The sequence below is a fragment of the Somniosus microcephalus genome, chromosome 18 (assembly GCF_052327205.1).
Source record: "Somniosus microcephalus isolate GS21.2 chromosome 18, FLI_Smic_1.0, whole genome shotgun sequence".
Lineage (NCBI taxonomy): Eukaryota > Metazoa > Chordata > Chondrichthyes > Squaliformes > Somniosidae > Somniosus > Somniosus microcephalus.
Genome location: NC_141004.1, coordinates 83,649,115 through 83,664,036, shown reverse-complemented (window position 1 = coordinate 83,664,036; position 14,922 = coordinate 83,649,115). Strand labels below are relative to the sequence as shown.

Genomic DNA, 14,922 nt, shown 5'->3' with positions numbered 1-14,922 from the left:
TGAGGATTGGGAGGATTTTAGAATTCAGCAAAGGAGGACCAAGAAATTGATAAAGAAAGGGAAAATAGATTATGAAAGTAAACTAGCGAGACATAAAAAGACTGTAAAAGCCTCTATAGATATGTCAAAAGAAAAAGATTAGCGAAGGTAAACGTGGGTCCCGTACAGGCTGAGACAGGAGAAATTATAATGGGGAATAAGGAAATGGCAGAGAAATTAAACAATTACTCTGCGTCTGTTTTCACGGAAGACGACGCAAAAATCCTCCTGGAAATAGCGGAGAACCAAGGGTCTAGCGAGAACGAGGAACTGAAAGAAATGAGTAAAAAAATAGTACTGGAGAAATTAATGGGGCTGAAAGCTGATAAATCCCCTGGACCTGATGGCCTACATCCTAGGGTTTTGAAAGAGGTGGCTATAGATAGTGGTTATCATCTTCCAAAATTCCATAGATTCTAGAACGGTTCCCACAGATTGGAAGGTGGCAAATGTAACCCCACTATTTAAGAAAGGAGGGAGAGAGAAAACGGGGAACTACAGACCAGTTCGCCTGACATCAGTAGTAGGGAAAATGCGAGAATCTATTATTAAGGACGTGGGAACAGGGCACTTAGAAAATAATAATAGGATTGGGCAGAGTCAACACCGATTTATGAAAGGGAAATCATGTTTGACGAATCTGTTAAGAGTTTTGGGAGGTTGTAACTAGCAGAGTAGATAAGGGGGAACCAGTGGATGTGGTGTATTTGGATTTTCAGAAAGCATTCGATAAGGTGCCACACAAGAGGTTATTAAACAAAACTAGGGCTCATGGGATTGGAGGTAATATACAGCATGGATTGAGGATTGGTTAACGGACAGAAAACAGAGCGTAGGAATAAACGGGTGATTTTCGGGTTGGCAGGCTGTAACTAGTGGGGTACCGCAAGGATCAGTGCTTGGGCCTCAGCTATTCACAATCTACATCAATGGTTTGGATGAGGGGACCCATTTGCTGATGACACAAAGCTGGGTGGGAATGTAAGTTGTGAGGAGGATGCAAGGAGGCTTCAAGGGGATATAAACAGGCTAAGCAAGTGGGCAAGAACACAGCAAATGGAATATAATGTGGAGAAATGTGAAGTTATCCAAAATAACAACAGAAAAAGCTGGAAAAACTCAGCAGGCCAGGCAACATCCGTGGAGAGAGAAACAGAGTAGGGAAAATAGAAAAGCAGAGTATTTTTTAAATGGTGAGAGATTGCGAAATGTTGGTGTTGAGAGGGACCTGGGTGCCCTTGTACATGAATCACTGAAAGTTAACATGCAGATACACCAAGCAGTATGGAAAGCAAATGGTATGCTGGCCTTTATTATAAGAGGATTTGAGTACAAGAGTGAAGTCGCCTTACTGCAATTATATGGGGTCCTGGTGAGACCACACCTGGAGCATTAGGTAAGGAGACCAAAACTGTACACAAGGAAGGATATACTTGCCATAGAGCGAGTGCAGCGAAGGTTCACCAGACTGGTTCCTGGGATGGGGGGATTGTCCGATGAGGAGAGATTGAGTAGCCTAGGCCTATATTCTCTGGAGTTTAGAAGAATGAGAGGCGATCTCATTGAAACATACTAAATTCTTACAGGGCTTGACAGGGTCGATGCAGGGAGGATGTTTCCCCTGGCTGGGGAGTCTAGAACCAGGGGTCACAGTCTCAGAATAAGGGGTCGGCCATTTAGGACTGAGATGAGGAGGAATTTCTTCACTCAGAGGGTGGTGAATCTTTGGAATTCTCGACCCCAGAGGGCTGTGGAGGCTCAGTCGTTGAGTATATTCAAGGCTGAGATCGATAGATTTTTGGGCACTAAGGGAATCGCGGGATATGGGGATAGTGCAGGAAAGTGGAGATGAGGTAGAAGATCAGCCATGATCTTATTGAATGGCGGAGAAGGCTCAAGGGGCCGAATGACCTGCTCCTGCTCCTATTTTATGTTCTTATGGGTGGAGGGCACTGCTTCGGTGTGTCTCTTTCTGTCTTTTACTTCAACACAATCCACCGCAGGGAAAATATGCCAGGCTACGATAAGACGAATGTAGTCAGTCCTCTCTACCGCCCTGTGCAGGCACTGCTTTTCCAAAATTCCACCTTAAAGGGCAGGGGGGGCGATTGGGAAAATGTTACTGCAGCTACCCAGCCTGCAGGGGTGGCTGTTCTGCGAGGTAACTGGTTAAACCCCGCAATCTACTCACTGAAGTCGCTGGGCAAACTGTGACTGAGATTGCGGTAGAATTCTGTCCTATGAGCCTTCTTCAGTCCCGTGCACAAGCCAAAGTCAGACAGCTTAACGTGTCCCTAGAAAACACAAGGCAAGAATCACGTCATCATTACAGCAAGACGAATGTACAATAGCCCCCTTTCATAGGCAGTCAGTTTGAGCAGGTTCTGTGCAGCTGGAGACAGGAGACCCACTGGCATTCAGAGAGTGCAGGCACTACAGCTGGAGGGGGGCCAGGGAGATCCACAACACCTGCCCACCAGCTTCAGGCTGCTGCTACAGTGTCAAAGGGACGATGTTTGAAGCCTGCTTTATTGCATTCATAGCAAATCCGTTTTATTTTTCAAGAGTAGTCGTTTTCTTAAAAAAAAATGAATACATTGTCGATTCAAAAAACGTGTTACAGGTAAGTGAAACCCAGTGAGTGTGCGTCAGGGTAGGTGTGTATAACCCAGTGTGAGCGAGTGTGTCAGGGTAGGTGTGTATAACCCAGTGTGAGCGAGTGTGTCAGGGTAGGTGTGTATAACCCAGTGTGAGCGAGTGTGTCAGGGTAGGTGTGTATAACCCTGAGTGAGTGAGTGTGTCAGGGTAGGTGTGTATAACCCAGTGTGAGTGAGTGTGTCAGGGTAGGTGTGTATAACCCTGAGTGAGCGAGTGTGTCAGGGTAGGTGTGTATAACCCTGAGTGAGTAAGTGTGTCAGGGTAGGTGTGTATAACCCAGTGTGAGTGTGTCAGGGTAGGTGTGTATAACCCTGAGTGAGTGAGTGTGTCAGGGTAGGTGTGTATAACCCAGTGTGAGTGAGTGTGTCAGGGTAGGTGTGTATAACCCTGAGTGAGCGAGTGTGTCAGGGTAGGTGTGTATAACCCTGAGTGAGCGAGTGTGTCAGGGTAGGTGTGTATAACCCAGAGTGAGAGAGTGTGTCAGGGTAGGTGTGTATAACCCTGAGTGAGTGAGTGTGTCAGGGTAGGTGTGTATAACCCTGAGTGAGCGAGTGTGTCAGGGTAGGTGTGTATAACCCTGAGTGAGCGAGTGTGTCAGGGTAGGTGTGTATAACCCAGTGAGAGTGTGTCAGGGTAGGTGTGTATAACCCTGAGTGAGTGAGTGTGTCAGGGTAGGTGTGTATAACCCAGTGTGAGTGTGTCAGGGTAGGTGTGTATAACCCAGTGTGAGTGTGTCAGGGTAGGTGTGTATATCCCAGTGTGAGCGAGTGTGTCAGGGTAGGTGTGTATAACCCAGTGTGAGCGAGTGTGTCAGGGTAGGTGTGTATAACCCAGTGTGAGCGAGTGTGTCAGGGTAGGTGTGTATAGCCCAGTGTGAGTGAGTGTGTCAGGGTAGGTGTGTATAACCCAGTGTGAGTGAGTGTGTCAGGGTAGGTGTGTATAACCCAGTGTGAGCGAATGTGTCAGGGTAGGTGTGTATATCCCAGTGTGAGCGAGTGTGTCAGGGTAGGTGTGTATAACCCAGTGTGAGTGAGTGGATCAGGGTAGGTGTGTATAACCCAGTGTGAGTGTGTGTGTCAGGGTAGGTGTGTATAACCCAGTGTGAGTGAGTGTGTCAGGGTAGGTGTGTATAACCCAGTGTGAGTGTGTCAGGGTAGGTGTGTATAACCCTGAGTGAGTGAGTGTGTCAGGGTAGGTGTGTATAACCCAGTGTGAGTGTGTCAGGGTAGGTGTGTATAACCCAGTGTGAGTGAGTGTGTCAGGGTAGGTGTGTATAACCCAGTGTGAGCGAGTGTGTCAGGGTAGGTGTGTATAACCCAGTGTGAGCGAGTGTGTCAGGGTAGGTGTGTATAACCCAGTGTGAGCGAGTGTGTCAGGGTAGGTGTGTATAACCCAGTGAGAGTGTGTCAGGGTAGGTGTGTATAACCCTGAGTGAGTGAGTGTGTCAGGGTAGGTGTGTATAACCCAGTGTGAGTGAGTGTGTCAGGGTAGGTGTGTATAACCCTGAGTGAGTGAGTGTGTCAGGGTAGGTGTGTATAACCCAGTGTGAGTGAGTGTGTCAGGGTAGGTGTGTATAACCCTGAGTGAGCGAGTGTGTCAGGGTAGGTGTGTATAACCCTGAGTGAGCGAGTGTGTCAGGGTAGGTGTGTATAACCCAGAGTGAGAGAGTGTGTCAGGGTAGGTGTGTATAACCCTGAGTGAGTGAGTGTGTCAGGGTAGGTGTGTATAACCCTGAGTGAGCGAGTGTGTCAGGGTAGGTGTGTATAACCCTGAGTGAGCGAGTGTGTCAGGGTAGGTGTGTATAACCCAGTGAGAGTGTGTCAGGGTAGGTGTGTATAACCCTGAGTGAGTGAGTGTGTCAGGGTAGGTGTGTATAACCCAGTGTGAGTGTGTCAGGGTAGGTGTGTATAACCCAGTGTGAGTGTGTCAGGGTAGGTGTGTATAACCCAGTGTGAGCGAGTGTGTCAGGGTAGGTGTGTATAACCCAGTGAGAGTGTGTCAGGGTAGGTGTGTATAACCCTGAGTGAGCGAGTGTGTCAGGGTAGGTGTGTATAACCCTGAGTGAGCGAGTGTGTCAGGGTAGGTGTGTATAACCCTGAGTGAGCGAGTGTGTCAGGGTAGGTGTGTATAACCCAGTGAGAGTGTGTCAGGGTAGGTGTGTATAACCCTGAGTGAGTGAGTGTGTCAGGGTAGGTGTGTATAACCCAGTGTGAGTGTGTCAGGGTAGGTGTGTATAACCCAGTGTGAGTGTGTCAGGGTAGGTGTGTATAACCCAGTGTGAACGAGTGTGTCAGGGTAGGTGTGTATAACCCAGTGTGAGCGAGTGTGTCAGGGTAGGTGTGTATAACCCAGTGAGTGTGTCAGGGTAGGTGTGTATAACCCAGTGTGAGCGAGTGTGTCAGGGTAGGTGTGTATATCCCAGTGAGTGTGTCAGGGTAGGTGTGTATATCCCAGTGTGAGCGAGTGTGTCAGGGTAGGTGTGTATATCCCAGTGTGAGCGAGTGTGTCAGGGTAGGTGTGTATAACCCAGTGTGAGCGAGTGTGTCAGGGTAGGTGTGTATAACCCAGTGTGAGCGAGTGTGTCAGGGTAGGTGTGTATAACCCAGTGTGAGCGAGTGTGTCAGGGTAGGTGTTTATATCCCAGTGTGAGCGAGTGTGTCAGGGTAGGTGTGTATAACCCAGTGTGAGTGAGTGTGTCAGGGTAGGTGTGTATAACCCAGTGTGAGTGAGTGTGTCAGGGTAGGTGTGTATAACCCAGTGTGAGTGAGTGTGTCAGGGTAGGTGTGTATAACCCAGTGTGTGGGTCAGGGTAGGTGTGTATATCCCAGTGAGTGTGTCAGGGTAGGTGTGTATAACCCAGTGTGAGTGTGTCAGGGTAGGTGTGTATATCCCAGTGTGAGTAAGTGTGTCAGGGTAGGTGTGTATAACCCAGTGTGAGTGTGTCAGGGTAGGCGTGTATATCCCAGTGTGAGTAAGTGTGTCAGGGTAGGTGTGTATAACCCAGTGTGAGTGTGTCAGGGTAGGCGTGTATATCCCAGTGTGAGTAAGTGTGTCAGGGTAGGTGTGTATAACCCAGTGTGTACCTTGCTGTCCAGGAGAAGGTTGTCTGGTTTGATATCCCTGTGGATGAAGCTCATCTGGTGGATGGAGTCGATGGCCAGCACAGTCTCCGCTATGTAGAACTGTGTCTCCTCCTCACTCAGTGTGTCCTTCTTCATCAGCAGAGTCATCATATCCCCTGCAGGCAGAGCAATACATCACACATCATCTGCTCCATTCAACAATCTGCCGGGGCTAAGGGGGTCACAGAAAGGGCCGTCTACCTGGTTAAACCCCGCCAACACCCAGCTACACCAAGCCAGCGGCTCCAGAGTGACGGTTAAAATAAGCAAACAGGAGTGTCCTGAAGCACAGACTGACCACACCACAGCAGGTTAGAGTGTGTGGAGGGCCCATATGGGAGAAAGAAACAGACAGGTGCTTCCACACGAGCTGTCTCTAGTTACTGCTCCAGGTACAATGCACCATTTGCCCACTCGGTGTCTCTAGCAGGCTCTAAATAAGTGTAACTCAGAGCTAGGTTTTGACCGACAGAAGTGAAGGGCAGCACCTCGCTGAAATGAGGGACTTCTTGATCAGCCACACACCCAACCCACAGCCAGTGGAAATCTCACACACAGCAGGTCTGGAGCCCGGCAGGTCAGGCAGTAGAGGAACAGGAGCAAGTGGCAAGTGAATTTCACTCAGAGTGCCATGTTCTGAAGGGCCGACTCAGGCCCGATACTGCTCCCCAGCTCTACAAGTGAGAACGTATCACCAGCACTTACTGTTTGAAACATAGAAAAATAGGAGTAGGCCATTCGGATGTAATATCTCCAAATTTGCAGACGACACAAAGCTGGGTGGGCGTGTGTGCTGTGAGGAGGATGCCGAGAAACTCCAGGATGATTTGGACAGGTTGGGTGATTGGGCAGAAGCATGGCAGATGCAATATAACGTGGATAGATGTGAGGTTATCCACTTCGGTGGCAAAAACAGGAAGGCAGATTATTATCTGAATGGCAATAGATTGGGAGAAGGGGAAGTGCAACGAGACCTGGGTGTCCTTGTGCACCAGTTGCTGAAGGTAAGCATGCAAGTGCAGCAGGCGGTTAAGAAGGCAAATGGTATGTTGGCCTTCATAGCGAGAGGGTTTGAGTACAGGAACAAGGATGTCTTGCTGCAATTGTGTATTGTGTGCAGTTTTGGTCGCCTTATCTGAGGAAGGATGTTCTTGCCATGGAGGGAGTGCAGCGAAGATTCACCAGACTGATACCTGGGATGGCAGGAATGACGTATGAGGAGAGATTGGGTCAATTGGGCTTATACTCGCTGGAGTTTAGAAGAATGAGAGGGGATCTCATTGAAACTTATAAAATTCTAACAGGACTAGACAGACTAGATGCAGGAAGGATGTTCCCGATGGTCGGGGAGTCCAGAACCAGGGGTCACAGTCTAAGGATAAGAGGTAAGCCATTTAGGACTGAAATGAGGAGGAATTTCTTCACCCAGAGAGTGGTGACCCTGTGGAATTCTCTACCACTGAAGGCAGTAGAGGCCAATTCATTAAATATATTCAAGAAGGAGTTGGATATATTTCTTAAGGCTAAAGGGATCAAGGGGCATGGGGAGAAAGCAGGGACAGGGTACTGAATTTGGATGATCAGCCATGATCGCATTGAATGGCGGAGCAGGCTCGAGGGGCCGAATGGCCGACTCCTGCTCCTATCTTCTATGTTTCTATGAGCCTGCTCCGCTGTTCAATATGATCATGGCTGATCCTCTATCTCAATACCATATTCCCGCTCTCTCCCCATACCCCTTAATGCCGTTTGTGTCTAGAAATCTATCTCCTTCTTAAATATATTCAGTGACTTGGCCTCCACAGTCTTCTGTGGTAGAGAATTCCACAGGTTCACAACCCTCTGAGTGAAGAAATTTCTCCTCATCTCAGTCCTAAATGTCTTACCCCGTATCCTGAGACTGTGACCCCTCGTTCTAGACCTCCCAGCCAGGGGAAACATCCTCCCTGCATCCAGTCTGTCTAGCCCCATCAGAACTTTATACATTTCAATGAGATCCCCTCTCATTCTTCTAAACTCTAGTGACAGGCCTAGTCGACCCAATCTCTCCTCATACGACAGTCCTGCCACCCCAGGAATCAGTCTGGTGAACCTTCGCTGCACTCCCTTTATGGCAAGTATATCCTTTCTTAGGTAAGGAGACTAAAACTGCACACAGTACTCCAAGTATTTGTTTAATTGCTCTGTCATTTCCTTGTTCTCCATTATAAATTGTCCCATTTCTGACTGTAAGGGACCTACATTTGTCTTCACTAATCTTTTTCTTTTTACATACTTGTAGAAGCTTTTACAATCTGCTTTTATGTTCCTTACAAGTTTACTCTCATACTCTATTTTTCCCCTCTTAATCAATCTCTTGATCCTTTTTTGCTGAACTCTAAACTGCTCCCAATCCTCAGGCTTGCTACTTTTTCCGGCAACTTTATATGACTCCTCTTTGGATCTAATACTATCCTTAATTTCCTTTGTTAGCCATGGTTGGGCCGCTTTTCCTTTTGTTTTTGCGCCAGAAAGGAATGTATAACTGATGCAATTCATGCATTCGTTCCTTAAATCTACCATATTGCCTTTTAATGAAGCTCCCCAATCTATCACAGCCAACTCACTCCTCATACCTTCGTAGTTTCCTTTGTTTAGATTTAGGACCCTAGTTTCAGATTGGACTTCTTCACTTTCCATCTTAATGAAGAATTCTATCATGTTATGGTCACTCTTCCCTAAAGGACCCCACACAACAAGATTATTGATTAACCCCTTCTCATTGCACAATACCCAATCTAGGATAGCCTGTTCCCTAGTTGGCTCCTCAACGTACTAGTCTAAAAAACACCTCGTACACACTCCAGGAATTCATCCTCCACAGTATTATTGCTAATTTGGTTTGGCCAGTCTATATGTAGATTAAAGTCACCCATGATTACTGTAGTACCCTTGTTACATGCATCTCTAATTTCCTGTTTGATGCCATCCCCTACATTACCACTACTGTTTGGAGGCCTATAGACAACTCCCACCAATGTTTTCTGCCCCTTGGTGCTTCTTAGCTCCACCCAGACTGATTCTACATCTTGATTTTCTCAATTTTGCTCTGATTTCATCCTTTACTAACATCACCCCACCTCTTTTCCTTTTTGCCTGTCCTTCCTAAATATCGAATATACTTGGTCACCCTGCAGCCATGTTTCTGTAATTGCAATTATATCATATCCATTTACATCTATTTGCGCTGTTAATTCGTCTACCATATTACAAATGCTTCGTGCATTCAGCTACAGTGCCTTTAGATTTGTCTTTTTAACATTTTTAGACATCTTAACATTTTTTTGTACTATGGCCCTATTTGTCTTATTACCATTGTTTCTTACCCGGACCCTATTTGTTAGTGCACTCCTTTGTTTGTACGCTCGGTCCCTTCCTGACACAATCTGGTTATCCTTACCCCAATCACTTTCCTGCACTGCTTCCTTGTCTTTTCTCTTTAGCATTCTAGATTTCTCTCCAGCGGGACCCTCCCCCGCCCCCCGCCACCTTATTTAGTTTAAAGCCCTATCTACCTCCCTAGTTATTCGATTCACTAGAACTCTGGTCCCAGTATGGCTCAGGTGTAGTCCGTCCCAACGGAACGGCTCTCTCTTTCCCCAGTACTGGTGCCAGTGCCCCACGAATTGAAACCCACTTCTCCCACACCAATCTTTGAGCCACGCATTCATCTCCCTGATCCTATTGACCCTATGCCAATTTGCTCGTGGCTCCGGTAATAATCCAGAGATTATAACCTTTGTGGTTCTGCTTTTTAATTTAGTCCCTAGCTGCTCAAACCCTCTCAGCAGAACCTCTTTCTATGTCGTTGGTAGCTACGTGGACCATGACAACTGGGTCCTCCCCCTCCCACTCCAAGTTCTTCTCCAGCCCGGAGGAGATGTCCTTTACCCTGGCACCGGGTAGGCAACATAGCCTTTGGGACTCACGCTCCTGACTGCTTGTTCAGTTTAAAAGGGGTCTGGTTAGATACTGGGGCTAAATGGGTTAAATTATAAAGACGTGTTGCTTGTATTCCCTTGAATACAGAAGATTAAGCGGTGATCTAATTGAGGTGTTTAAGATGATTAAAGAATTCAATAAGAGTAGAGAGAAGCTATTTCCTCTGGTTTGCGGGGGGGGGGGGGGGGCGGGGAAGAGCGGTGGAGTCCAGAACAAGGAGCATAAACTTAAAATTAGAGCCAGGCCGTTCAGGGGTGATGTCATGAAGCACATCTTCACACAAAGGGTAGCGGAAATCTGGAACTCTCGCCCCCAGAAAGCTGTTGAGGCTGAGGGTCAACTGAAAATTTCAAAACTGAGATGGATAGATTTTTGTTAGGCAAGGGTATTGAGGGATACGGAACCACGGCGGGTCGATGGAGTTGAGGAACAGATCCTCCACTCTACCCGATCGTGGACTCTACCCACCCATTTAATCTCCTCCCTCAGCCTATGTACTTCTCCTGTTGCGAGAAGCATTGATACAGCTGATGCCAGATGGAAGCGGATGCCCCTCCCACTGCAAGCGTGGTAGAAACTCGGTCTAAACACAGCCAGCACATACCTCCCGGAAGGAACTCCATGATCAGGTAGAGGTTGAGTTTGTCCTGAAAGCTGTAGAACATTTTCACCACCCACTGACTGTCTGCTTCCACCAGGATGTCCCGCTCTGCACGGATGTGACCAACCTAAGGCAGGAAGGCGTGTTAAGCAAAACAATGACGCTTGCAATGTCACCAACAGTGTGTTATAACCAGACTGGATCAACTGTCTGATGTTTCACCCCTCCTGTGAATTTCGAACGTTCTCCCTGCCCCAATTTCTTCCGTTCCACTCCTAAACACGGAGGTACAATTCCACAGGCACTATCTGCTCTCCAGACCCAGGCCCAAGTGATACCGCTCTTAGACAGCAGGAGAGTAACAGCCCCGAGCTCCCCGTCTTCCCCCAACACACTGACTGGCAACAGCCCCGAGCTCCCCGTCTTCCCCCAACACACTGACTGGCAACAGCCCCGAGCTCCCGTCTCCCCCAACACACTGACTGGCAACAGCCCCGAGCTCCCCCATCGCCACCCAACACACTGACTGGCAACAGCTCCGAGCTCCCCCATCGCCACCCAACACACTGACTGGCAACAGCCCCGAGCTCCCCCATCGCCACCCAACACACTGACTGGCAACAGCCCCGAGCTCCCCCATCGCCACCCAACACACTGACTGGCAACAGCCCCGAGCTCCCCCATCGTCACCCAACACACTGACTGGCAACAGCCCCGAGCTCCCCCATCGCCACCCAACACACTGACTGGCAACAGCCCCCAGCTCCCGTCTCCCCCAACACACTGACTGGCAACAGCCCCGAGCTCCCCCATCGTCACCCAACACACTGACTGGCAACAGCCCCGAGCTCCCCCATCGCCACCCAACACACTGACTGGCAACAGCCCCGAGCTCCCCCATCACCACCCAACACACTGACTGGCAACAGCCCCGAGCTCCCCCATCGCCACCCAACACACTGACTGGCAACAGCCCCGAGCTCCCCCATCGTCACCCAACACACTGACTGGCAACAGCCCCGAGCTCCCCCATCGCCACCCAACACACTGACTGGCAACAGCCCCCAGCTCCCGTCTCCCCCAACACACTGACTGGCAACAGCCCCGAGCTCCCCCATCGTCACCCAACACACTGACTGGCAACAGCCCCGAGCTCCCCCATCGCCACCCAACACACTGACTGGCAACAGCCCCGAGCTCCCCCATCACCACCCAACACATTGACTGGCAACAGCCCCGAGCTCCCCCATCGCCACCCAACACACTGACTGGCAACAGCCCCGAGCTCCCGTCTCCCCCAACACACTGACTGGCAACAGCCCCGAGCTCCCCCATCGCCACCCAACACACTGACTGGCAACAGCCCCGAGCTCCCCCATCGCCACCCAACACACTGACTGGCAACAGCCCCGAGCTCCCCCATCGCCACCCAACACACTGACTGGCAACAGCCCCGAGCTCCCGTCTCCACCAAATACTCTGACTGGATAGGTGTCACTGGCTGATTTTTCAGCCCTCCCTAATCCAGTGTACTGAGGCCAGCTATACTATCTCCAGTAACCCAGCTGATTAACAGTTAACCTAGCACAGACTAGTGATCAAAACTGCACCTTCTGGTCTGTACAGCTCAGTAACCTCACCAGCCAGTTCAGTTACCCACTGCACTGGCAGGCAAGCCAGTGGAGAATATATTTAGCCATTTTATTTTGTCTGCCACCAGGGGGATACTGTTGGGTACCTCAGGGGCACTGGACAGAATCCTGCAGTCACGCATTAACATAACGCACGAGGTGAACATAAGAAATAGGAGGAGTAGTAAACCATTTGGCCCCTCGAGCCTGCTCCGCCATTCAATAAGATCACAGAAACCCCACAGTGCAGATAGAGGCCATTTCGGCCCATCGAGCCTGCACCGACACATATCCCACCCGATCCCCGTAACCCCTACACCAACACATATCCCACCCTATCCCTGTAACCCCACGTATTTAATCCCCCTAACACTAAGGGTCAATTTATCATAGCCAATCAACCTAACCCGCACATCTTTGGACTGTGGGAGGAAACCGGAGCACCCGGAGAAAACCCACGCAAACACGGGGAGAATGTTGCAAACTCCACCCAGACAGTCGCCCGAGGCCGGATTCGAACCCGGGTCCCTGGCGCTGTGAGGCAACAGTGCTAACCACTATGCCACCGTGCTGCCCCTTCTACCTGATCTCCACTTTCCTGCACTATCCCCATATCCCATGATTCCCTTAACATTCAAAAACCTATCGATCTCTACCTTGAATATACTCAACGACTGAGCCTCCACAGCCCTCTGGGGTCGAGAATTCCAAAGATTCACCACCCTCTGAGTGAAGAAATTCCTCCTCATCTCAGTCCTAAATGGCCGACCCCTTATTCTGAGACTGTGACCCCTGGTTCTAGACTCCCCAGCCAGGGGAAACATCCTCCCTGCATCTACCCTGTCAAGCCCTGTAAGAACTTTGTATGTTTCAATGAGATAACCTCTCATTCTTCTAAACACTAGAGAATATAGGCCTAGTCTACTCAATCTCTTCTCATAGGACAATCCCCCCATCCCAGGAACCAGTCTGGTGAACCTTCGTTGCACTCCCTCTATGGCAAGTATATCCTTCCTTAGGTAAGGAGACCAAAACTGTCCACAATACTCCAGGTGTGGTCTCACCGGGGCCCTATATAATTGCAGTAAGACGCCTTTACTCTTATACTCAAATCCTCTTGTAATAAAGGCCAACATACCATTTGCTTTCCTAATTGCTTGCTGTACCTGCATCTTAACTTTCAGTGATTCGCGTACAAGGAATCCCAGGTCCCTCTGAACACCAACATTTCAAAAATACTCTGCTTTTCTATTTTTCCTACCAAAGTGGATAACTTCACATTTCTCCACATTATATTCCATTTGCCATGTTCTTGCCCACTCACTTAGCCTGTCTATATCCTCTTGAAGCCTCCTTGCATCCTCCTCACAACTTACATTCCCACCCAGCTTTGTATCATCAGCAAACTTGGATATATTACATTTGGTTCCCTCATCCAAATCATTGATGTAGATTGTGAATAGCTGAGGCCCGAGCACTGATCCTTGCGGTACCCCACTAGTTACAGCCTGACAACCCGAAAACGACCAGTTTATTCCTACTCTCTGTTTTCTGTCCGTTAACCAATCCTCAATCCATGCTAGTATATTACCCCCAATCCCACAAGCCCTAATTTTGTTTAATCTTGTGTGGCACCTTATCGAATGCCTTCTGAAAATCCAAATACACCACATCCACTGGTTCCTCCTTATCTATTCTGCTAGTTACCTCAAAAAATTCATAAATCGGTGTTGACTCGGCCCAATCCTATTATTATTTTCTAAGTGCCCTGTTACCACGTCCTTAATAATAGACTCTAGCATTTTCCCCACTACTGATGTCAGGCTAACTGGTCTGTAGTTCTCTGTTTTCTCTCTCCCTCCTTTCTTCAATAGTGGGATTACATTTGCTACATTCCAATCCGCGGGAACCATTTTAGAATCTATAGAATTTTAGAAAATGACAACCAATGCATCCACCATCTCTATAGCCACCTCTTTCAAAACCCTAGAATGTAGGCCATTAGGTCATGGGGATTTATCGGCTTTCAGCCCCATTAATTGCTCCAGTACTATTTTTTTTTACTAATACTAATTTCACCAACATCTGGGGACTTGTGCTGAAATTGGGAGAGCTGTTGCACAGACTAGACAAGCAACAGTCTGACACAGTCATACTCACAGAATCAGACCTTTCAGCCAGTGTCCCAAACTCCTCCATCACCATCCCTGGGTATGTCCTGTCCCACCGGCAGGACAGACCCACCAGGGGTGGCGGCACTGTGGTATACAGTCGGGAGGGAGTGGCCCTGGGAGTCCTCAACATTGACTCCGGACCCCATGAAGTCTCATGGCTTCAGGTCAAGCATGGGCAAGGAAACCTCCTGCTGATTACCACCTACCGCCCTCCCTCAGCTGATGAATCAGTACTCCTCCATGTTGAACACCACTTGGAAGAAACACAGAGTAGCAAGTGCACAGAATGTACTCTGGGTGGGGGACTTCAATATCCATCACCAAGAGTGGCTCGGTAGCACCACTACTGACCGAGCCCTGAAGAACATAACTGCCTACTTGACCTCGTCCTCACAAATCTACCTGTTGCAGATGCATCTGTCCATGACTGTATTGGTAGCAGTGACCACCGCACAGTCATTGTGGAGACCAAGTCCCATCTTCACACTGAGGACACCCTCCATCGTGTTGTGTGGCACTACCACCGTGCTAAATGAGATAGATTCAGAACAGATCTAGCAGCTCAAAACTGGGCATCCATGAGGCGCTGTGGGCCATCAGCAGCAGCAGAATTGTATTCCACCACAATCTGTAACCTCATGGCCCGGCATATCCTCACTCTACCATTACCAAGTCAGGGAACCAACCCTGATTCAATAAGGAGTGTAGAAGAGCAT

At 48.8% G+C, this 14,922-nt stretch overlaps 1 protein-coding gene across 6 annotated transcripts in view; it reads right to left on the bottom strand.

The window, feature by feature from the left end:
* The window catches only part of LOC147105419 (serine/threonine-protein kinase 38), a 175,617-nt gene that overhangs the window by 48,420 nt on the left and 112,275 nt on the right, over window positions 1-14,922 (bottom strand). For all 6 annotated transcript variants that reach the window (XM_086011719.1, XM_086011717.1, XM_086011718.1 and 3 more), the window contains 3 exons: window positions 10,405-10,528; window positions 5,781-5,935; window positions 2,231-2,333 (listed from right to left, as the gene is read on the bottom strand). In XM_086011719.1, the coding sequence (XP_085867845.1) occupies window positions 2,231-2,333; window positions 5,781-5,935; window positions 10,405-10,528 (382 nt within the window). The remainder of the gene's footprint in view (window positions 1-2,230; window positions 2,334-5,780; window positions 5,936-10,404; window positions 10,529-14,922) is intronic.